Genomic DNA, 23,222 nt, shown 5'->3' with positions numbered 1-23,222 from the left:
TATAAATGTGTAAGAGCAAATGGATGAAAATAAAAACACAGATATAATCCACTATTTCTTGATATTTATTTGCTTGGGACTTTTTTCCACATCAAGATAACTGACTCAAGACATGGCTATCATATACTCAGAATACCCTGAGTTGGAAGGGTCCCACTAGGATCCAAGTCCAACTCCTGGCCCTGCACAGGACAGTCCCAAGAATCACACCAGGTACCTGAGAGTATTGTCCAAACACTTCTTGAACTCTGGCAGGCTTGGTGCTGTGACCACTTCCTTGAGGAACCTGTTCCAGTGCCCCATCACCCTCTGGGTGAAGAACCTTTTCCTAATATCCAACCTAAACCTTGGGTCCCGTCACTGTTCAGCACAGAGAAGAGATCAGTTCCTGCCCCTCCTCTTCCCCTCACGAGGAAAGTTGTAGACTGCGACAAGGTCTCCCCTCAGTCTCCTCTTCTCTAGGCTGAACAGACCAAATAACCTCAGCTGCTCCTCACACGGCTTCCCCTCAAGGCCCTTCACCATCTTCATTGCCCTCCTCTGGACACTCTCTAATGGCTTAATGTCTTTCTTATATTGCACTGCCCAAAACTGCACACAATATTCAGGTGAGGCTGCACCAGTGCAGAGCAGAGCAGGACAATCCCCTCCCTAGACTGGCTGGCAATGCTTTGCCTGATGCCCCCCAGGACATGGTTGGCCCTCCTGGCTGTCAGGGTACTGCTGACTCATATTCAACTTGCCATCAACCAGGACCCCCAGATCGCTTTCTACAGCACTGTTCTCCAGCCTCTTGTTTCCCAGTCTATACACACAACCAGGGTTACCCCATCCCAGGCACAGAATCTGGCACTTGCCCTTGTTAAATTTCATACGACTGGTAATTGTCCATCTCTCTAATTTTTTTAAGTCTCTCTGCAGGGCCTCTCTGCCCTTGAAGGAGTCAACAGTTCCAGACAATTTAGCATCATTAGCAAACTTACTTGGTATACTTTCCAGTCCCGCATTGTTCATGAAGATGTTGAAGAGTACAGGGCCTAAGATGGAAGCCTGTGGAACTGCAGGTGACTGACAGGTCACCAGTCTGATGTTACCCCATTTACTATAACGCTTTGCACCTGATCCATCAGTCAATTGCTCACCCGTTGCATGACATGTTGAACCAATAGGACAGGAACAGCTAGATAATCTTTATCCCGTTTACTACAGGCAAATGCAACTCTTACAAGAACAACTATATGAAACTCTTTCAAACATCTCTTCCCAACTGAATCATCTCAGCATTTTTATTAAGTTTGATTAAGCAATTTATCTCTAAACTACTCTTTTAATGTAACAGAGCCCTTTGAGAAAATGCTTAATATACTTTATCCTTGAAGGTATAGTATTTTTCTGATGAAATAAGCAACATTTAAAGATATTGACCTCATTAAAAAATGCTGTGCTATCCTTAAGCACTATGCAAAAAAAAAAAAGTATCTTACTTAATTGAATGCTAGAACTCAAAAAATTTCTGTAAGTCATAAAAATCACTGTAAACAAACTAAAGACAACTCTGCTCTCCACAAGATTCTGCAAAGAGAAAATTCCTCAGCTTAATGAGAAAAAAAATAAGTTTTTAAATTTAAGAAATGGTAAAGTAATATTATATACTATTAATAATTTTCTGGTATCAGCTTAAGATTGGCTCATATCTCTCAATTAATTCCCCTCTTACAAGCCAGTAATATGTGTTACATCTTTGATGTAATAGAACTGTTTTTCTGAAATTTTCAATTAGATTTCAGTATGCATATTTAGGTAACTATGTACATAAATGAAAATCTGTATTCAATTTATTAAAAGTTGTCTCATTGTAAGACAGAAATTTCACATAACATGAGCTGGGACAAACATCAGAACAAATAATCATGTTTCTTGTTCAAGCTTATTAATTATTGGGTTTGAATCAAATAGAGATGAAACCACAGAGCCTCTATCAGATCTAAGTTCAGTCTAGGTGTCTTTTAAAATGGTCTCTCAAGAATTTTCTAGTTTTATCTCAAATAAATTACAGAACTTAATGGCAGAATTAATAAATAATAAATATTGTTTCTGGTAGCAAATGATAACCTAAGTAGAACAAAATATAATCTTTTGTGATATAATGTCATTATTTTATTTGTAATAAAACCCCTGTATAATTAGATACAGATACTAGAGAATATACTCTTTTCCCTGGTTACTGTTTCACAATATTCCTCCTGTTAGCCAAATGCTCATTAAAAAGTTGATTTTGATTATTGGCCCTGGTCAGCAACGTAATAACAGATCCTCGAGGTAGCACAAGTAGTCAGCTTATTTGCCAGTTATGCACCATCCTGAGAAGGAAAAATCTTTCCAATTGAAAAAAAAAAGCCTACCATGAGTAATTAACTACTAGTGACTCTCCCATGTCAATTCCTGAAGACCAGATGTCTAAACAGTATTCTAAACAATTAAAAGAAATCTTTCAGATTCAGTAAAATGTGGGAGCATGTATGAAGGATTCAAGTCCACTCTGTCTGTACAGTTCACCATTTCACAAGGACTTGAAGTCTGTACCTCTCTGCATACATTTCATGCTTAGCTTAAATGATATGGTAAATCACCACTACATGTTGACGGAACAGAAAGATGAGAGATGAGAAAGTTTTGTTTCTGAAATTTGTATCAGCTTCAGTAAACATGTGCAAAGCTGTTGACACACGATATTATGAAGTACCTATTTTTATGCATATGCCCATTAGAATAAGAACTTTATAATGCTGCATTAATCAATGCAATATGATGCTGACATACTTTGAGGGCTTAGCTAAACTCAGCCATGATATCTAGCTTAAGTTTTGAAAGATGCTGAGTCAGCGTTTTTCTAACATACCCAGATGATGCGTGAAATTACTGTTTTTGACACTATCTTTTTCAAGAGTATCAAATGGACATGAGGAAGAAGAATTTAAGTGCCTAAAACTTTGTACTTCTGTGTTTATGATATGCAAGAAGATAAAGACTATACAGTTCTGCATGACTGTGAGTCTTACACATGGAATTAGCAGAAGAGTTTGGTTACGTCCATTTGAATTGCACCAAGATACAAAACACAGCTTCATATCATTAACTGGGTACAGACTTTTTACCTTTGCCTTACTACAGCCAAACCAGCTTCTTTTGAGTTTCCATTCATATTCTAAGTAGTATTTCAAAAAAGTGTTTGAAAAAGAAAAAAGTTTAATTACACGTCATATTGGAATGAGACACTACACTCCACCAGTACACTGCCTTCACAGGGATAGTGCACATATCTGAAGGTTGGTATCTCAGTTCTTTTGTAAGTCTTTGTAGGGCCAGTAACACAAATAACCAACTGTTTACACTGAATTTTATTTTTCTTCAATTTGAAAGCAGTTTCTAAACCATTTTCACCGAAATGGTAGTCTTCAAATGTCTGTTGGGGAAAACATGAAACCTAACAGAAAAAAAACCAAGAAAAACCCCCCACCGAAACCTGCCTCTCTCCAGGTTACTCATTAGCTTCCTCTGGAGTCTGTCAAGAACAAAGCTTTGGATTTTATAACATCATATTCCTCTACCTACAATCACTTTTCTAGTCAGAGTGGTTTACCAGAGGAAATTGCAGAGAAACAGCCAGTCAATTTTTCTTTGTGACAGAAAGCTAGCAAGTAGTACATCAATAAAATGACCCAGTATGCTATGCTATTTCCAAAATGATGTTTCATTTAAAGTAAAGAGAAATGGCATTTGAATTAATTTGTTCTCAAAGTGTGGAATTATTATTTTCATATTAGTTCTATTGTTATTTATATTTGTATTATGATAACACTTAAGGGCTCTCAATACAGTTGATTGTACCAGATAGAAAAATTAAGAAAAGGCTTCATTTAGCAACTATTGATTTTATTCATGCAGAAGTTAAGTGCTAGATGGCCCAGAGCAAACAGGTACTCAAGATGCAAACTAATCCACATGATTTTATTCATCCCTAAGTTAGGCATTTAGTTTGAGCTAATTATCTAGGCTTCCCATCTAATTATTAGGAAGAGACAGACATCTTAGAAGGATGATTCATTTCTTCTTAAGATTGGTATGATGAAATTTTGAAGTGATGCCCATGACCTTTTCCCACAGAATAGAAAGCCTAAACACCTGGTTTAGACTAGATTTATATAAAAGGAATAAGGTAACACGAAATAAATCCCACCTTGATGGTGGGTTGCCTGCATGCGCTCAGCATAAAATATGAAAAAAATCCTTTGTGTAATAAACAAACATGATATTTTTCAATTAGTATGCTGTGCTCTACTACTCTTTCTGGTGTAATAGTTTCTTACTCTATGAGTAATTCCACTGAAATCTGAAAACTAGGGACAATTCTTCGTGAGTTTTAGTTGCAAAATTTTCCTCCAAGAAACGCATTTAAGTATTTTTCTTTTCCAGGCTACACAGCAATCTGATGAATATTCCATCTTACATATTTTATTTTTCATTACTCTAAAGAGATAAGAGTAATTACATCCAACAGCAAGGATTATTTTATAGGAATATGGCTAATACTCTGCTTGGAGTCAGCTATAGCCAACATGTTTTTAGGTTACAATCACAAGTTTGATCAGAGAAATAAACTTTATCTCTGACATTGTTCTGACAGAATAGAAATTACAATCCCTAGTGTTACTCAAGTTGGATGATATTTCAAGGGAGATCTTGCCAGAGGTGACCAGCCAACAGACTGTGAGCTCAGCCTGACTGTTGTTCACATTTCACTCCCTGCCTACTCTACATATGGGCTGCCCACACAAGGCAACCAAACCAGCTTGTGACTGGCCAGTCATTGCTAGATTCTGTTACTTCTTTCATGAGGTTCTTGTCACAGAACTAAAACCACTTCACTTCCGGACACATGACAAGAAAAAGTCTGCATGGGTACTGTTCAGCAATTCACATGGATAGTGAACATTTTGATCATGTCACTACTCACATGCACAAGTATCGCACATGTTCTCCTGACCCCTGTCACACCAAGGGAAATGAATTCATTCTCATCACGGAATAGTGATGCACATGCTTGTCTTGTCACTTAAGAGGTAAGAGAACAGGTAGGTCAACGTTTTGGCAGCCAGGGTGGTACTGCAGGGGAGGCTTTTGTGAGAAGAGACCAGGGGCTGCTCTGTGCTAGACACAGTCAGTGTCAGCCAGCTCTGCAATGCACTCACTGCAGGCCACAGCTGAGCCCATCAGCCAAGCCAGTGGCACCTTGGAAAAACATTTAAGAAAGGGCAAAAAATACTGGGGACAAGGAACACAGAGAGAAGGGCTGTGGAGAGCAGAGAGAGGAGGAGGAAGTAGGAACAAGAAGGACAGAGCAGTGGGAGGTGTTCCACACTGGATCAGGTATGTGCCCAAAAGGGACTGTGGCCTGTGGAGCAACAAGCAGTGACACAGGGAAAGTCAGCCAAGCATTGACTTCATCCTTGTGTGCCACCCAGTGCTTCCTCAAGGGACTGTGCACCACGTGCAGCAGTAACGTGGCAGGAGGAGATGTTTGGAGAGAAGGCGTGAAGCAGAGACTAGGAAGGTGACAGAGAGGAATCTGAAGCTGAGCCTGGGAAAGTGGGAAGAAATGTGTTTTTCCTGCAAGATTAAATATTTGTCCTTTTTTGTTGTTGTTTCCCAATACTCCAACCAATAAAATATTTATGCTACTTAGCAATAAATTAAGTTAAAATCCCCAAGTGGTTTTGCCCATGACAGTGATTTTCCTGTCTTTATTTCAACCCATGAGTTTTCTCACTCCCGTTCTTACAATTTTCTTCCCTATCTCCCTAGAGAAGGGAGGAAGAGAATGAGTGAGCAGCTGTGTGAGTGCTTCGCTGTTAGCCAGGGCCAACCCACCCATTTAAAATGAAACGGGATAAATGGATCCAATGGCAAATTACTTTTATTGATTACCAGTAGCCAAAAGTTTCTTTGCTGTGATCCAATTCATCTAGATTCTAAAAGTGAACTTTTTACCAGGGGGAGAAATGGCAAAGCTTTTTAAGTAAAAAATAATTCAATTTGAGATCAACTGACTTATGGTGGTGCTGCTGCAAGCAGGAAGCTCACAAGACATAAACAAGCAGCTTCTCCTTCCTCTTAATTTGCATGGGTAAGAGATATTAAAAATAAACAAGTGTAGTGGCTTATTGAAGACCAAGCTCCTTCTTTACAGTTTCTAAAACCGGAAAATCTGGTTTATGTTACTTTTGTCCTACAACTAATATTCAGGGAATGGTGTGTCCTCATTCTACAAACAGTCATGAATGTGTTTCACAACAAATTATTTGTAATTTTTTTGATAAAAACCTTTCTAGCAAGGAAAAAAAAAAGTGTTGGGTTTTTTTTTTTTAAAGTAGTAATTTAAAAATTAATTTGTTCTCCTTTATTTTTACACCATAAAAGTAGCCTGTTTGGCATTTACAAGGTGAAACCACACCACTTCTGTTGTTCTTTTGGGCTGAGAGATGTTTCTACTGTATTATTTTGAACAGTTAAAAGATTAACCCCAAACTACTCAATTCTTAGGACCCAGTGCAAAATCAGAAGATAACAGAATTATCCATTCATCATTTTTATTTTTCCCCAATTAACATGATGGTAAAAGAGCTTCAGAAATGCGGGGGAGGGAGGGAAGTAGGATGGTAAGTAATTTTCTAGTCAGCTTTAATGAAGAGATACTCCACTAGCATTATACACTAAACAGTAAAAGCACAAAAGGGTTTAAAATAAAATACAATTATTTCAAAACAATATGTAAGGAACATGAAGTTAGGAGGTCATACAAACCAGGAAAAATATTTATCCTAGAAAGAATACTTGTTCAATCAGGAAAAGAAGGACTACGAGCTACATAGTGGCTATATAGCCACCTGGTTGCAAACTACACTGATCAGAGTCTGCTAAAAAAGTGTGCCAGCCAAAGGGCAAAGATATTTACAAAATAAGATATACACATTAAACATCTTTTTATGCCAATCCCAAGGATTTGATACTTTATTAATTTCAATAAACATAGAAAGGAGTAACTGAGTCTCACATCAAGAAAAAAACCCAATTGTGAGTATACTTAGCTTGGCAAAATATTTGAGGGATAGAATTTAAACATCATAGGATTAGGCAACAATTAAAATGAAAGTCTTAAAATGAAGGATATCTGAAATAGCAAATCATTCTAGGACTAAAAATATCTGCCTACAAGAGGAGGCTATGTGGGTCTTTAGAGTCTGACAGAAAATAAAAATACCCAAAACAAACAGTGAAGAAATGCATATATTGTATAACAGCAATACAGGAAAACCAGCAATTTAAGGCAGAAGTATTCAGGTTCATTCTGCCCTGTGTAAGTAGAAAAATCTTGCTCTTTCTCTCCCTTCCTCTCCTACCCTTTCTCTAGTCTTTCTTCCTCACTTTCAAAGGAACTTGATGAAACTTGTAAATTCTTGCTGTTAAAACAGAACACCATTCCTTTGTCCATAGGACCTAAGAGGCCAACCCCACCACAACAAAATAAAAATTATCATTAGCTCAAAACTATGGGAATTCTCTTCATTTTCACCTTATTTTGTATGACATTTTAAGATCATGAAGAAATATAAAAAGTATTAAGAAAAGGCATTTTTCCATTTTCTTGTGGCACACCTTTTCTCGTGATATGCCAGTATTAGCTTCCATTTAACATTTGAAAGTTTCTCAATAATAGCTCCAGGGGTCTTTTTATCTTTTGGCCTGGACTGAAGCACACTGCAAGTATTTCTGAAGCAAATAACATGCTTTTTCAATTGTATCAGAATGCTTTTTAAATAAGCTTTTAAGAATGGACATTTTCCTTTGCTTTGTGCCTTCAGGTACAACACAACCTTATGTTTTTAAAGGATGGATTCTGTTCATCAGTGAGAAAAAATGTATCGATTCCTTTGTCAAAAATGCATTTTTTCAGGACTAATACTTTACTGCTATTATTAGACAATTGCTATACTAGATAACATATCCAGTTGTCTATTAGAAAAATATATGAATTAGAGATGTGATGCTAAGAGTAAGTTTTGTAAATGACTAATCCATGTCAATAGCTTCTAATTTTCTTCATTATAGTTGTCAGTCCTGTCAGCAGTGCAGAATATAAACAACAAACAAAAGGAAAGAAAGAAGATAAAGTAGCCTTACTGACTTTGACTTCCAATGAAATAATTTTTGTAGCACTAGGGATTCCCGCAGAAAGTGTTTTTGCATACACCACCATACAAACACCACTCTGGCTAGTAATATCAGAGGAAAACAGATCTGTCTGAGCTCTATACCCTAAGATCTCTTTATGAGTATGGATGATCAACTGATTTTTTAGCATGGTAGAAAAAAAGATGAGGCCATTTTTACACCAAATTTAAAACATTTTTCCAGGATGCAAAAAATCCCAAATCATTGTCATTGCATACCTGAAGCAGTTCAATCTTGTGTGTTCACAGTCCACAGTGCCAAAGACACAATTCTTGTTAAGTACTTCTTAAAAAGCCATCTCAAATGTCCTGTCTTCCTCCTCTCATTCTCAACTAATTTTACTTCATTTGTTTCATCACCAAACTTCTGCTCATAGAATCAAAAATCCATTGCACAAACTCTTCTTCAAGCCTTACCTTACTAAACCATGCCTTACCCCATTTCAAATCCCTTCCTACTGAAGAATCCCATACTAATGTGCCATGATCTAAACTCAGGCTGAATACCTTCTGGATGCAGTGGCTCGACTCCTCCAATTCTGCTTGCCCAGGTACTGCTATTCTCACTGCCACTCCAGCATTAATCACTACTCTGGAAGCTGCTGCGTCTGTTTGTCTCCTCCATGACTTCCCTTCACACAGCAGAGGCTCTTCCACCTGCCAGCAGTACACACTGCTCCCTACTGGCGACTGGCTCTCCCCCTGTTAAAGCAGCCTCGGCTGCTGGTCTGACAGGCTTTAACACAGGTCTGCACTTACCAAAATCCACCTGGAGAGCACCCTAAGGGCAGAAGCAAAATATATGTTTGTGAGAAGACAGGATGTATGGAATCCATGTTATTAACGAGCCATTACAAAACTGCATAGCAAGCAATATTTGTGGTCAGATTCTGTTCAAACACTTGTTTTGGTTAAACAAGCTTCTCCTCTTTCATCTTCCTTCTTCTTGTCTCAGCATGGTTATCCAAATGCAGTTTTTCTGTTTAAGCCTGGCAAATATAACCTATCCAGAAGTGATTATTTTTTCCTTACCTTTTCTCTTTCTCTATTATTCCTTGCCATCCTCCTCTGTCTCAGTGATTCCTCTTACAGATACTGTCTCCTCAGTAGCTGTGTTTATCCCCAGTTTACAGGTTGGATGTGTATGAAGTTACAAAGGAAAATATCAGATTTATTTAACAACTCATTGAAAGTTACAGTTAAGTCTTGTAGTCTTCCACTTTTGAATTGAACGGATTTTGTCAGATTACATATACTGCACACAAACTTCAAAACTACAAGCTTACTTCTTACAAACTTACCCACTCCCCTCCAAAACTATTTAACAATTCATTTCCACTTGATTCTTGAAACAGACTCCATAATCAAAATTACATACACTTTTAACATTACTTTTTAAACAACTAGAGCTTAAGTGCTATGAAAAAAACAGTTGCACAGCTGGAAAATCTTATAGTTTATAAACAACCTTCTTTCTTTTTTGTTCAAAATGCTTTCACAATTCAACGCTTATGCTCCTCTTAACCTGTTGTAGGCAGGGAATTGTTCTACTTCATTGCAATATCTAATAATAAAGTCCATTGGGTTACAAAATAATTTGCCACTGTGAGATATTTGATAATATCTCACAGATATTTGATAATATCTCACAGATGAGAGTAGACGGTGTTAGCAACCTTTTTTTCTTTCTTATAAAAAATACATTGCATTAGGTTAATGAGAAAAAGACAATACTGAATATGTTATTATTTCTTATGATTGCTAATTTCCTGCCATGAAGATTTTAATTTGAGCTGTGGAAGAATATGAACTCCAAATACACATTACCTCAATGTTTACAATTAAACTATACATAAAATTACAGACTTTGGGGCAGAAGGGACATTTTACCTTGCAACACGGAATTGTTTCAGTTTCTGATTCTAGTTTTCAAACAAGATGGCTGTGCACTTATTATCAGTAAATGAGTACAAAGTCCTGTCACGTGAACTGAAACAGAAGGGTGGAGGGGAAAAAGGACAACACTGAAAAAGGCAACTCACTATACAACACCTACGTGATTTCTTGATAAGACATTACTTCACTAGTAGGAAACAATCTCAACATGTTTTCATAATACCTATACGCACATGCCTAACCAAGATGCTTGGTTTAGTTTGTTACTGATTCTCCTGTTAGACTTTTTCAATGTTAGTGATTTTCCATGATATTTTTGGAAAACAAGGGCAGTGCCAGAATCCCAGGTACATTTCTGCCTTCTGTACACATGAAAGTATTCCTACTGAATTATCTACATAGCAACTTTGGGAAAACTGCACTGAAACACCTTGTAAGATATAATCAGATCAGTTTTTCATACTTTTCCATCAGAGGCACAGAAATATTTAGAGATTCTCTTTTTATAAATATCATACACTATAGCCCGTCCTGGTTTGTTCACTATGCATTGTCTTAGACACTGTATGTGCTCCATGTGCTCCCAGAAAGTCCAAGCATCCTCACACGAAAAAAAATCATTCATTAAACTTCAAAAAGTGCTAGCTAGTTCACCATATTATAGCTATCGTCCTCCTCACCCCAACTTATGTATTTTTTACAGAGATTTGATCAGGAAAAGAAAGATGGATGTCGAAAGATGTGTGACAATCAATGGTGATGAAACTTAACAGAATCCAAGCCTTACATTTTAAATATGAGATTTTACTTTTCTTCCAGGCAAAATATGAAAGCTCGCAATGATGGGGAGAAATCGAATTGAACTAAGGTTTTTGAACAGCTGTCTAAATGCAAAGTTTACATTACATTTTTCTGTGGTTCAGGAAATCAGTACAGCTTGTCCTGAGCCTTCTCCTGCATTTTTCCTCTGTCTATTTAAAAATAACATTGTACTGTAACAATTTTGAAAGAATTTGAAATTACCAAGCTTTTCTCTGTCTCAAATACAGATAGAAAATGCTAGCTCTATCTTAAGCCTTTGAAAAACTGCACTACCATCTTGCAGTTATTGAAAGTTGTTATTAACAAGTGAATATAAAGACAAGTTTTAAAAAATCTTGTCAGTCTCCCTAAAATAAATAATCAAGTAGTTTTTAATCCCTTTGATTAATGATATTTTTAATCATATTTTAGAAGACACTAAGAAAAAAACCCTTTATATGGACATAAGAAGCAGTACTAGAGATACGACAGATGAGAAGCAACATCTACCAGCGAAACACCATCTCCTCTGTACATACACTTCAACTCTTAAATGTGTAATAATAACTACTTAAAATAAATTTTATTAAAACAAATTATTATTAAGCAGCATTCATTCAAAACCTTGTGATTATGTAAATTAGAAAAAAGTAAGGATAAAACAAGGGTATGTATGAGAAAATAATGATGGACTGAATAAAAACCAGACTTGTCTGTGCTAATTAACATGACAATTCAAGGCATTTGATATGGAAAACCAAAATGCAGCATAGAAAGATCTATTCATTCTAACTAAAATAGTTTGCAAAAAATCACAATGAGTTAATGAGTGAAAAAAATAAACTTCCTCCCCCTCTCGTATCCAAATCTAAGCACTGAATAGAGGGGTTTTCTCTGTTTAGGTTTCTTTTCCATGTTTGATTAGAAATCATTGAAGGGTGCTAAAGTGACAATTACTTGATGATTTCAAAGCATAAGTAGGACTGAAAATTAAAATGCTACCAGGGAGGCTGCATTTAGCTATGAAAAATAGGGTACTATGTGACCCTGTAATGTATTCTCCAATGATCTATGTTACTTAATGGATTATATTATCCATTTTGAACAATAGGTGTTTTTGTGGGTTTGATTTCTTTTCTACACATGGATATGAACATATTGAGTTTTTTCTCTTTCTTAATTTGTTAGAAACATTGCTTTTTAAGATACTTTGGACTTCTGGTCACCAAGTGGGAGACAGTATCTACGTATTTATATATGAATATTCATATCTATAACAGAGTTCAATTAATTTAATTGGTAAAGGAAATTATTTTTTAAAAGAGTGTTTGGGATGAAAAAGAAGTAGAAGGATGCATGACTGAATTATTGGAATCTAGTGGAAAGGCAGAGCTGCAGTGAGGCAGAGCTTTTGTTTTAGTTCATCAAAACATCTTTGCCAAAGCTTTAGAAGTTTAGGATCCAACTCACATGACTAAATGTTCATCTACCAGGTATGGTACAGTGTCTTTGTAAAAACAAAACATGATACAGCTGCCTTAGACTGGCTGAATGTTGGTGCACGTATAAATGCTTATGCTGTCACATAAATCTGCTAATACAAACTTGTATTTTACTTGGATTCAAGTGAAATACAAAAGTAACAGAGCTAAAATGGAACAAAGGGTATTTGTTAATTTCTCTTATCATAGTGAAACCAAAGGAACACAGCTAATTTCAGAAGATATTTTTGAAAGACACATATGTCCAGAATTAAAAGGTAACAGTTCTGCTGTTCTAGGGACTTTGTAAAAATTGGATTATGGATTCTAGAGGACATTTACTCTGCAACAAATCTTCACTGGAAAAAGATGTTTAAAGTTCATTCTTTGGCTTAGTCCAAAAAAACAGTGTTAATTTTCCCTCTGAAAATTCTGTAGCCATGTAGTTATCTTGAAGGATGTAGGGGAATCATCATATAAACTTGTGAAATTTGTGGATTGCAGAGGACTTTATACAGTTCTGAGGAAGTCACAACAGCTTTTATACATGGAAACCTATGACACAGTCTAATGGTTTAGGTGGTTTTTTTTTTAATCATGGTTGTGAATAACTATTTAAGATTTACATGTCAGAGTTTAGCTGGAAGAACATATTGGCTATGCCATGTAAGAATAAAGATCCAAGTTTTGTAGTTGCTATAGCCATAGTTTCTGACTATCAAATAATACTGGTCTAAGCTACCTTGAGTCACAAACAGAATTGGATTTTTGAAGAAAGATGAGCTTGAACAAACAGGAAAAATATATTTCATTGAATCTACTAGGTAATTTATTTTATTATATTTCCTGGATATGATGAATTTAGAAAAAGCAGATGAATATGCAGGTCCCCACATTTTGTCAGGTCCTTCAAGAAGCAACAATCACACAAATATTACAAAATTGCAATTGGACAAGGGTTTACTATACTTCCACCAACTTCAGAAAGCTTCAGTGCAAACATCACCCCAGAAGATGCTGTTAGAAATTCAGTGACAAGAGTGCCATATACTGAGTGAACCTCTATGCTTCCTGAAGGATGTAGGCTTCCCTCCATGCTCTGCAACTCCAGAATACACCCTCACTGTACCTCATTTCATGACCCCAACACAAAGATAGTTTCAGAATGGCACATTAGGATATATAGCCATTTTAATATTAAAAGCCTTGTTAACAGCTTTTGGAAAATTGTATTAGTCTAATTTTTCCAGATGAGAGCATAATTGTTGGCGTAAAAAGGAAAAGTCAGTGAAAAACAGAATATGGACACAGGCTGTCAAATATGGTCATTAATATAATACTCATTCCCTACTGCTTGTAGTAGCCACTGGTCTAAATGACACATACAGCATTTCCGAAACAGCGATACAACAATTCATCCTGTAACACAGCTTCTTGCAGATAGTTGCCTCATTAGGCTTGCAAGATAGTAGTTTTTCATACTTAAAAATGCAAAAAAATATTTCAAATGGCACGAAGAGGTAGCAAGCTCTTCATGGGCTAGAGATGTTGCCACTGATCTCTTTCAGAGAAGTATAATACTGACTTCTCTAATTAGTGAGCATACATACAGATGTGATCCAAAAAGAAAATTTTAAATTGGACAAATGGCAACAGAAGTTTTGAGCTTTTGTCTTGGTACAACATGGTGAATAACCTTAGTAATCAGCAGTAAAAATCAAACTATTGCAAAGATGGTAATTCAGTTCTTATGTTAATTCAAAGGTATTGCTGTATCTGGGACTAAGGTGGCAGTCTAATAGCAGAAGATGGCCTTCTATTTGTCACTTATAAACCCCACAGCTATAATAATGTACCCAAGTGCTGGACTTCTCTAAAGAAGAAGGAAAAATCCAAAATGCTGAAAAGCAATCAAAATGCTAAAAGCTTCAGAAAGTATAACTTATGACAAAAGAATAAATGAATGAAATTTGTAAAATAGAAAAAAAGACAGAGTAAGAACACAGGATATTGTAGCAGAGCAAAAGATTCACTGAAAGACTTAGAAAATTTTAGGCATAATATTTTAAGCATATACAATTCTATCTCAAAGAATTCATTTAGATCTTGAATGTCTCTCATGGTCTTACCTAGATGTAAGTACATAAAATGGAAATCCAGGAATCTTTCAAACCCTGCAGTTTCACTGTAAGCAATCATTCACCTTATAGAACTCAAGGTGAAATGTTTGAGATAGTGGAGCTAGGTGTCTTAGGGAAAAAAGTCAGGGTCTGACTGGCTTGACAGCTCTGGGACTTCACTGCTTCCTTCTAGGTATCCCTAATATGTAACCTTATCAGTATTTACAAGTGGAGTTTCTTTTTTTACAAATGTTTTATGAATACAAGTATGTTACTGATCTGCTAAGAACATTTCTGTTGAAAATACAATATAAGAAATAAAGTGACATCATTGTCTCATCTATTTTGTTACAATACGCTGAACCTAACTCGTCAAGGTAGGTGAACATAAGCTGAACCTCAGTGGACAACCTAACAAAGGGACTATTGCCCCACCCAAAAATTAGTCAGTGCCCTACATGCCAGTGGTCACAAAAGCCTATTTGTCATTGGTTGTCCACAACAGCACATTCTGGAGTATAGTACCAGTGCCTGTTTGCCTGCCTGTGCCCATAAGGAGGAGGGCAGGGCAGTAGCTTTGGGGGGAAGACAAAAATAGAATGATGACTTGGTTGGGAGGTACACTAACTCCTGCAGCCAAGGAAAAGTCCCAACTCCCCTAGTCAGGCACAGCCTTTATGTCTAATACAACTCGGCTCCAACAGGGAGTCAAGAAGCCTCTGGCTAACTCTGCTTGGCACTGCCCCCTCTACTCTCCCCACCATTTCTGCTTCCTGATCAGAGTTGCTACTTCATACGTACCAGCACAATGTTATGGTTTCTCTGGCTAGATAGATCTAGGAGCTTAGACCACTAGAATCACTGCAAAAGAATAGTGGCACTGTTTGATAGCTGGCCCCCAACTGCCTCCCTGCAGTACCTAGGCTGTTAGCATGCTCACCCTGACCGTGTGGACATTCTGGGTTGCATGTCAGCAAGTTCAAGTATTTCTACTCATCTCTTCTGGGTAGATACAAACTTAAGGGCAGGCAGCCACAGAGTAGGCTGGATATCTGAGCTCTGGAGATTCAACTTTACAGCTTGTTGCATGCTGAGTGGGGAATATGCATATAAAATCTGAATCTGGAGCAGCATTACAGATCAGCAGCTTAGAGACCTTGTGACCCTGAGAATCACAACTCCTTTTCTCTCTTTTCCATCTAAAGATCTAATTACAGCAGCCTTTGAAGAGGTTGAGCCTAGGAACACAGGACTGAAAGGGACCACTGGCAGGGCGACCGCATTCGGTTTCACCTTGACTCCCGGCAACCAGGTGATAGATGACTTGCTCAGAAACGTTCACAGAATGTGTATTCCATGTGACAGTACAAAGTTTTTCCTATAGTCCATAACAATCAAACTGTAGTAAAATGAAAAAAAGTATGGCCAAAAAATTCACATGCAGACAAGGAAGAAAACCAACAGCTTAGAAATATTTTAGGCTCCTTCAACAGTGGGAAATTAGATAAATAAATGAAAGTTGCAAATGATCCCACACAGGAAGCCCATATCACACAGGAAAAGCAAAGCAGGATACAACACATCTTATCTGGGCATGCAATCTCATTTGCCTAATCTTTCTGATAGTTTAAGGCTAAGCAGGACCCACCCATTAAGCACTTCAAGATTTCCATTACAATAACATTGCTAATCACCTGAACAATTTGCCTGTGTGCAGCCACTTTTTTACTGGAAGATCAAAAATTATGTCAAAAAGCTAAATCACAACCTATAAAGAAAGATGGTTGTGACTTTAATGGAAACAAAAAAGGCCCTGAAGCATGATATTAAGGCTTCATTTCCCCGCTTCAGACACAGTTTGTTCTGTTGTACAATCTTATCAATAAATACAGCAATTGACATCTAAAAATATCATAGTATAGTCCCCTTGTTCCCTCTCATGTGCTTGCTTGGCTTTTCTAGAATTTCACCCCTCACTGCTGCTTAAGAACCTTTTTATAGTGCCTCATCTAAATTTATCGATGATGAACATATATCTTCCTCACTTTATTCTCCTGAAGCATAACACATCATCTTTCTTGCCTTTGTAACTAACATACTTGTAATTGGTGGTCAATATCAAAATCTAGAAAACAGATGGCTCTCCTCCCCCTACTTGCTTGGCTGGAAGAATACATGATTGACTAAAAGAGGATATACTCCCTTTTGACTTATGTAATCAATAAAACATGACTTAGCTCAGCAAGGGTATGGTAGTATTTAATTGCCTTAAGACATATGCTCATCTTTCCTTTTGCAGCTATAGAAACATGAACTGAAACAATAAAATTCACCTGATTCATTATCTTAGGGTGAAAAGCTCTATTTTTGTGAAATCCAGCACTGATTGGGGCTCAATTTTATGAGAGTTTATAGGCTCAAATATAGCAACTGTTATGAATCTCAGCTGATACCTGAATTAATTTACATTTAACTTTAAGACATTCCAAATAATTTGTTACTAATAGTGAGTTTAACAGCTGCTCATGTAAATCATTATGAAAGCTTTTAAATTACTGGATTTACTCAAGTCTTCAGATTCTTTTTTAATATTCAAACCAAAACGGATTACAATCTGTTTATCCTCTTTGCCAAGGTGCCTGCAGAACAAGAAAAATAGTCAGTCATTTCTGTGTGAAACACATAGGGCATGATGTTCCTATCAATGGCAGAAAAAATAGGTAAGTGAATTCATGCTTCAAGCACAATATGAAATTGCAGGAAACTGTAATTATTGAGTCAACTGTATTACCTAAGAAAACACTTAAGCATATTCTGAAGCTTTTACTCTCTAGGAAAAGAACTTAATCACATAAACTTCACTGACGTGGAAAACTTTTTAGCTTCAAAGTAAAGAAAACCCAAACAAACATACAGAGGTTAAAAAAAGGTTAGGAGGACTCTGTGCCTAAAACATTGTGTTGCATAATGAATATGCACCTGAATATTTTCACCTTATCTTACATGCAAGAACAATAAAACCAAAGTGATTTTATCATATTATTAGAAATATTAAGAGAAATTAGACTTGTTTGGTGTATGAAGGGCTACTTATAGGCAGTTAACTTACAGTAAATTTAAAAACCTGGATATCCAGATGTATATTTACCACGTATTACCATAAAATTTAAAACTCAGTAATGATTTATTCACCTGTTTTAGTGTATGCCCAGATAGCAACTTTAATTAATTTTAAAAATGCACATGAAATTAATTGTGTTCTTCAGACTTTGCAGGATTTGAATCTACTTGCACAATTACATCTCTGCTACCCATGTTCATCCTTCTCAATAAGCATACATCAGCTTTGTAGGCATGTAAATAATTATCAGTTTTCATGGTTAGTGTACCTCCACTACAGTATGCTTCTCACAACTCAAAAGTTACTGGTCTTCATAATTCAAAACCATTTTAAAATAAGTAATAAAAATAGTAGCAAACAAAAAATAAATTGCATAATTCTCAATCTCAAATTCTTTTCACTCTCTCTTTTAAAAAAAATAACCAAGACTGAATACTACTGCTGAGTGACAAATATTTAAGACAGCTCAAATAAAACTTAGATCAACAGGATCTCTTACTTGTGCATCTAGAAAACTGTGCTCCACCATGAATTAAAAGTTGCTTGGACTTAATTTCATTCTGTTAGTACAAACACAGTCATGCCAAATAAACCTAAACAGTTGTCTATATTGGGAAGATATTCCTGTGTTTGAACACAGCTATGAAGAATTAAGTAAGCTAACATTACACTGATTATCACTGAAGAGACAGAGAAAAGCAAAGCAAATTGAGGTCATCAGTCTGTCAGGCAATGTGACAGTCTTGAACTGTGTACCATAAGATTTGTAACATGGACCACTTAACCCTAAAAATGTTTGCCTTGTGTATTACACTTTAATTTTTGGGCTTCTTTCATACAGATTGTCTTTATGACCTTTTTCCACTTAAATACGCAAAAGTTTTGCAAAAACCTTTTTTTTTCTCAGATGAACTGGTTACTTACACAACAAAAATACTACCTCCCCTATTGAGGAGGACATGGGAGGTGGAATTGTGATCAAACAATTAATACTTTTCTCTAATTAGAACAATGAATCAAGATACCCAACTGTTGTAGCTTTTTCTTGTTGACAAGTGTAAGTTTTACGATGTCAGCAAATACAATTTAAGACCAGGTTTTTGGAATATTTGCTAATTAGAAAGTGGATGAATCCACAATTGTCATACAACCTCATTACTCATCCTCTTTAGATTTTGTCACAACAGTGTACACTCTTAGTATAGAAACCCATTCTTTCTTAGGACAGCACAACACTACCATTATAGGTATTGAAATTACTATAATGATTTTTTTTATCCCCTTAACAGTTAACACATACTGTATTTTGGATTTTACCTTTCAATTGATTCTAGCTGTGCTCCCACCTAAGTGAACTACAAAGGAAACTAACACATTTGCTGTCTGAAACAAAGCTAGAATATTGACTTGTTGCACAGTGTTTATTGCAGAAACAAAACAGCTGTGGGTATCCTTAACACTTGTACTGTGAGGTTACAATAAAAAAAATTATCTGGAATCACAAGACTCATTTTCTTATATCTACGCAAGAACTAATTTTTAAAAGACATTTAAGGTACTGTGCACAGACCCTTTCCTAGCCTACACAGGCAGGGCATAGGCAGCATTGTCATTACAGAACGAGGCAAGATGAAAAAAAGAGAAAACCAATCAAAAACTCAAAAAACTTTGTTTGAAAGTCAAGTTTTATTATTAAAAAGGTACAAGTAAAGGCCAAGGATATTTTATTTGTCTTCTTATTCCCAAGACAGGAGAAGGTATGAGGAGGACTCCGTGTCTATATTTCACACAAATGTAGGGTGAGTATAGTTTGAGAGATAGGTTTTAGGGGTAGATAAGATGCTTAAAGGAGCTAAATTAAAATTCAAATATAGCTGTATGACTCCTACAGTTAGGGATTAAAAACCACCATTAACTTGCTAAAATGGTGATGCATTGCCAATTCAAATGAAGGCATTGTTAAGAAAAAAAGAATTGCTGCAAGGCCTACCTACAAATGAGACAGGACTTCCCCTATGAGAAGCTTCAACTAATCACTGCCTTCACATGGAACAGCAAAGCTGTACAAATCTTCAAGCCAGTATGTCACCTTGGGAGCTTGATATAGCTCTTTTCATGTCTGCTTCTGCAACTGGTATTTCAGTGATCTTGATGCCTAATGGAGAGTTACCTGCATGAAAAGATAAAAAAGGGAAGACTGATGAATTAAGTCCCCTCCTTTCCTCACAACTGCCCAGTCAAAATCGGATGGATGATGTGTCCATGCAGGGAGATTTTGCTTCCTATCAACCTTCAATTAACTATTCTTGCAGTCAACAAACCATAAGAGATGGGTTTACTCTAACCTCACAGTTTAGTTTGGGGTTTTTTTTCCCAGTACTTTACTCTTCCCTCACAGCTTTACATAGATTTGTGCCTTTCTGTGTATGTCTCCAATTATGGCCTGGTGGTAATATCATCCCTGCAAATCTCATTACAGACACGCAAAAGGTTTCCGAGGCAGCGCTGTCTGAAGCGTCAATTTGGGAGGAACTCCCCGGTCTCACCCGCCAGCAGCACCAGGGTGACTGAAGAATCACAGAATGGGTAAGGTTGGAAGGCACCGCAGTGGGTCATCTGGTCCAAGCTCCCCACTCGAGCAGGGTCATCCCAGAGCACACGGCATTGCATTCAGACCGTTCTTGAGTATCTCCAGTGAGGGAGACTCCACAAGCCCTACGGGCAAGAAGCTCTATCCTCCAACAAAAGACGCCCCACGAAATGAAACGGAGTTTGCTTTAAAAGCAGAACACAGCAAACAGAGAGGTCCCGCTGGCCCGGCCCACGGCGCTCCCGCACCCGCTGAGTGGCCCCGGCCCCCCCTGCGTCGCGCCCTGCCCGGCCTCCTCCCGCGGCGGCTCCGCTCGCTCGGCTGCTCCGGCCTCGCCATGTCCGCTTCCAGCTCCTCGGCGGCCGCGCTGCGCCCGGCCACTCACCTGATCTTTGACATGGACGGGCTGCTGCTGGGTGTGTAGCCTGCGCCCCTCTCCCCTCTGTGCCGGGCCCCCGCGCCGCACGGTCTCACCGCGCCGCCAGGCCCGGCCCGGCCCGGCCCGGCTGTCCGGACAGCGCGGGTCCGTAGCTGGCGGCGGGCAGCCCCCTTCCCTTCCTCTCCTCCCCTTCCCTCCCCGCCTCCCGCTGCCTGAGCGGGCCAAGCTGCGGGCGCTCAATTGCGGCCTTCTCGCTCCGGGCGAGGGGCCAGAGCGCCCCGGGCGGCGCTGCTAAAACCCGCATGAGGGGATTAAAGCAACAGGAAACGATCTAATTCCTTCTCCTCCTTCCGCCATCCGCTGCCTTTCGGGGGCAGATTCCGTCATGAATTAAAAGATCCGAGGCTGAGCGTGAACAGGGCGCTTGCTCGGGATGGTGGAGGGCTGAGCGAGGTTTTGGGGAGAGAGGTGAAGGTCAGGTTGGGGTTGGAAGCCAAAGAAAGCGGGTATGGAGGAAAATGGGGATCCAGTGTGCGGAGCTGAGGGAGCCCCGGGCCCAGCGCTGGCAGCAGCGAGACCCAGGCCCAGGGCTGGAAGTGCCAGGGCAGGACACTGCTCGGCAGCCTTTGGGGTCACCACTGCAGCTGGAAACCCCCGTGACAGTCTGCTATCCCGGCTTTTGTATCAGTAGACTGCCTGCTTTGCAGGCTTATTCTGTAACCTGTGTCCTCCCGCGATACAGCTAGATTGGATCTTGGGGTTTGAATCGTCGTTATGACTACGACAGTATTTAAGGCTGTTTAACTGTTTGCTGAATCAGGACCCTCTGCTGAGTGTCTCCTGTGGAATAATAGAGTATTTTTATATGTGACTTGGTTTTTGAAATAGTTCATGTGGGTTATCGCACAGGAAGCAGCATTGGATGTGGGTGAATTCTTAAAAGGTGTGAACTTGACGTCTGTGCCTTCCTTCTGCAAAACCCAAATTGTTACAGTTTCTGGGAAGACTGGTGTGAAGTCTGATGAATTACTCTCTATTTCCAAGAAAAGTGCACTTTCTCCTCCTTTAACAGGTGAAGATGATTCACTTATCAACTTTTAAAACAGAAATGACATTTCCCATGCTATCATAAATATTTTTAAGTATTTTAGAGCTGTTGGGTTTTGTTTGTTTCATCTGCACTCTTAATATGCTATGCAAAACAGTGATTGAGTTATTTTAGTTCCGTTTTCTGTTTCATTATTGGAGTCTCAAGTAGCCTGGGGTTATATATATATATACACACATACATAAATATATATATACACACGCATGTGTATATATGTATGTATAATGTATATATTTGTAATCCTATAATCCAGAAGCAGTTATTTTAATTTTGTTCTTATTTAGAAGTTTCAAGAAAGCTTTTTCAGTTACTATTGCTTTTTGTCAGAAGTGGAAAATCTGTTTCACACAGAGAATACTCACCTGAACAGGACAGTATTGGTAAGTTATATGAGTATTTAGTCATTGATATGGATATGTAAGATTTCCATATGAGGTTTATAGAATCATAGAACGTTAAGGAGTTGGAATGGACCTTAAAGTTCATCTGGTACCAACTCCTCTACCATGGGCAGGGACAGCTCCCACTAGAACAGGTTGCTTAAGGCCTTATCCAGCCTGACCTCGAACACTGCCAGGGTTTTAAGTGAATTTATCACGCACAGGTTAGGTGCTTTAGCTTTGGACAATATTCTAGGAACAAAAGGCATTTTTCTCAGATGCTATCCTGTTTATATTTAGAAATTGCCTTTCTGTAACATTCCAAACAGGCAACACCAATACCAGTCGAGGTTCTGAGTCATTTTTAGATCTCTGAACTCTTGGGGTTCATACAGTGAAGAAGAATTAAAAATACTCTAGATTATGAACTGCGCCTCATACTGGAAAAGTAATTATAAAATATCCATAATTCTTGGACATAAAACTTTGCCAAGATTGAGACACTTGAAGTATAAACCTATTTTTTGCTGTTATTAAATTTATATGTTGTAAATTACAGCACCAGATAAATACTTTGTCACTTTCTGGATTTCAGTAAAAAGACGGACATAAATTATGGCATTTTGTGTGCTTATATAAAAATATATTTACATGAACATTTTATACATGCTAGTATAATTTGCTTTTTTATCCCTATATATGAAGCGTCCTTTGCACTGATAAATACTTATTCTGTTTTCATTCCCCTAGTTACTGTTATGCTACGTGGATGTGATTTCTTCTATTTAAAAAAGTTGCGTATAAAGAGTGTGTTGCATTTCGGAAGTCTTTTCAGCTGCAATGAGTTAAACTGAAAATACTCTTTAAATAACTTCCAGTACAGAGGAGCAAAAGAGACACCACCTTGATGATTTTCATAAAGTACACTTCGTTTCAGAGGACCTGTAGTATGTTTCAGCCTCTAAATACTATCAGTTCTGTCACAAGTTTGACATATTTTTTGGTGAACCTGTTTGTTTCATGATGAGCTGTGACTCTTAGGAGGCAAAAAGGCGGTC

The 23,222-nt window shown here is 37.8% G+C and overlaps 2 protein-coding genes across 13 annotated transcripts in view; one reads left to right on the top strand and one right to left on the bottom strand.

The window, feature by feature from the left end:
* Positions 1 to 20,820, bottom strand: part of STS (steroid sulfatase) — a 105,711-nt gene extending 84,891 nt beyond the window's left edge. The window contains exons 1-2 of one of the 8 annotated variants that reach the window (XM_064646553.1): positions 20,683 to 20,815; positions 19,698 to 19,877 (exon numbers count right to left, since the gene is read on the bottom strand). Coding sequence is in view for 3 of the 8 variants with exons in the window: in XM_064646555.1 (XP_064502625.1) it covers positions 20,683 to 20,696 (14 nt within the window). In the remaining 5 variants the exon portion in view is untranslated. Of the gene's footprint in view, positions 1 to 8,795; positions 9,070 to 10,178; positions 17,226 to 19,697; positions 20,108 to 20,253; positions 20,366 to 20,682 lie in introns of those variants that run through there. The other 7 variants (XM_064646552.1, XM_064646550.1, XM_064646549.1 and 4 more) reach the window with 7 other exon arrangements.
* Positions 20,206 to 23,222, top strand: part of PUDP (pseudouridine 5'-phosphatase) — a 61,860-nt gene continuing 58,843 nt past the window's right edge. For 3 of the 5 annotated variants that reach the window (XM_064646557.1, XM_064646558.1, XM_064646559.1), the window contains exon 1: positions 20,290 to 20,713. In XM_064646557.1, the coding sequence (XP_064502627.1) occupies positions 20,290 to 20,713 (424 nt within the window). Of the gene's footprint in view, positions 20,714 to 21,318; positions 21,620 to 23,222 lie in introns of those variants that run through there. The other 2 variants (XM_064646561.1, XM_064646560.1) reach the window with 2 other exon arrangements.

The sequence above is a fragment of the Pseudopipra pipra genome, chromosome 2, assembly GCF_036250125.1.
Source record: "Pseudopipra pipra isolate bDixPip1 chromosome 2, bDixPip1.hap1, whole genome shotgun sequence".
Lineage (NCBI taxonomy): Eukaryota > Metazoa > Chordata > Aves > Passeriformes > Pipridae > Pseudopipra > Pseudopipra pipra.
Note: the sequence above shows the minus strand (reverse complement) of the source record. Positions and strands in the feature narration are given on the sequence as shown.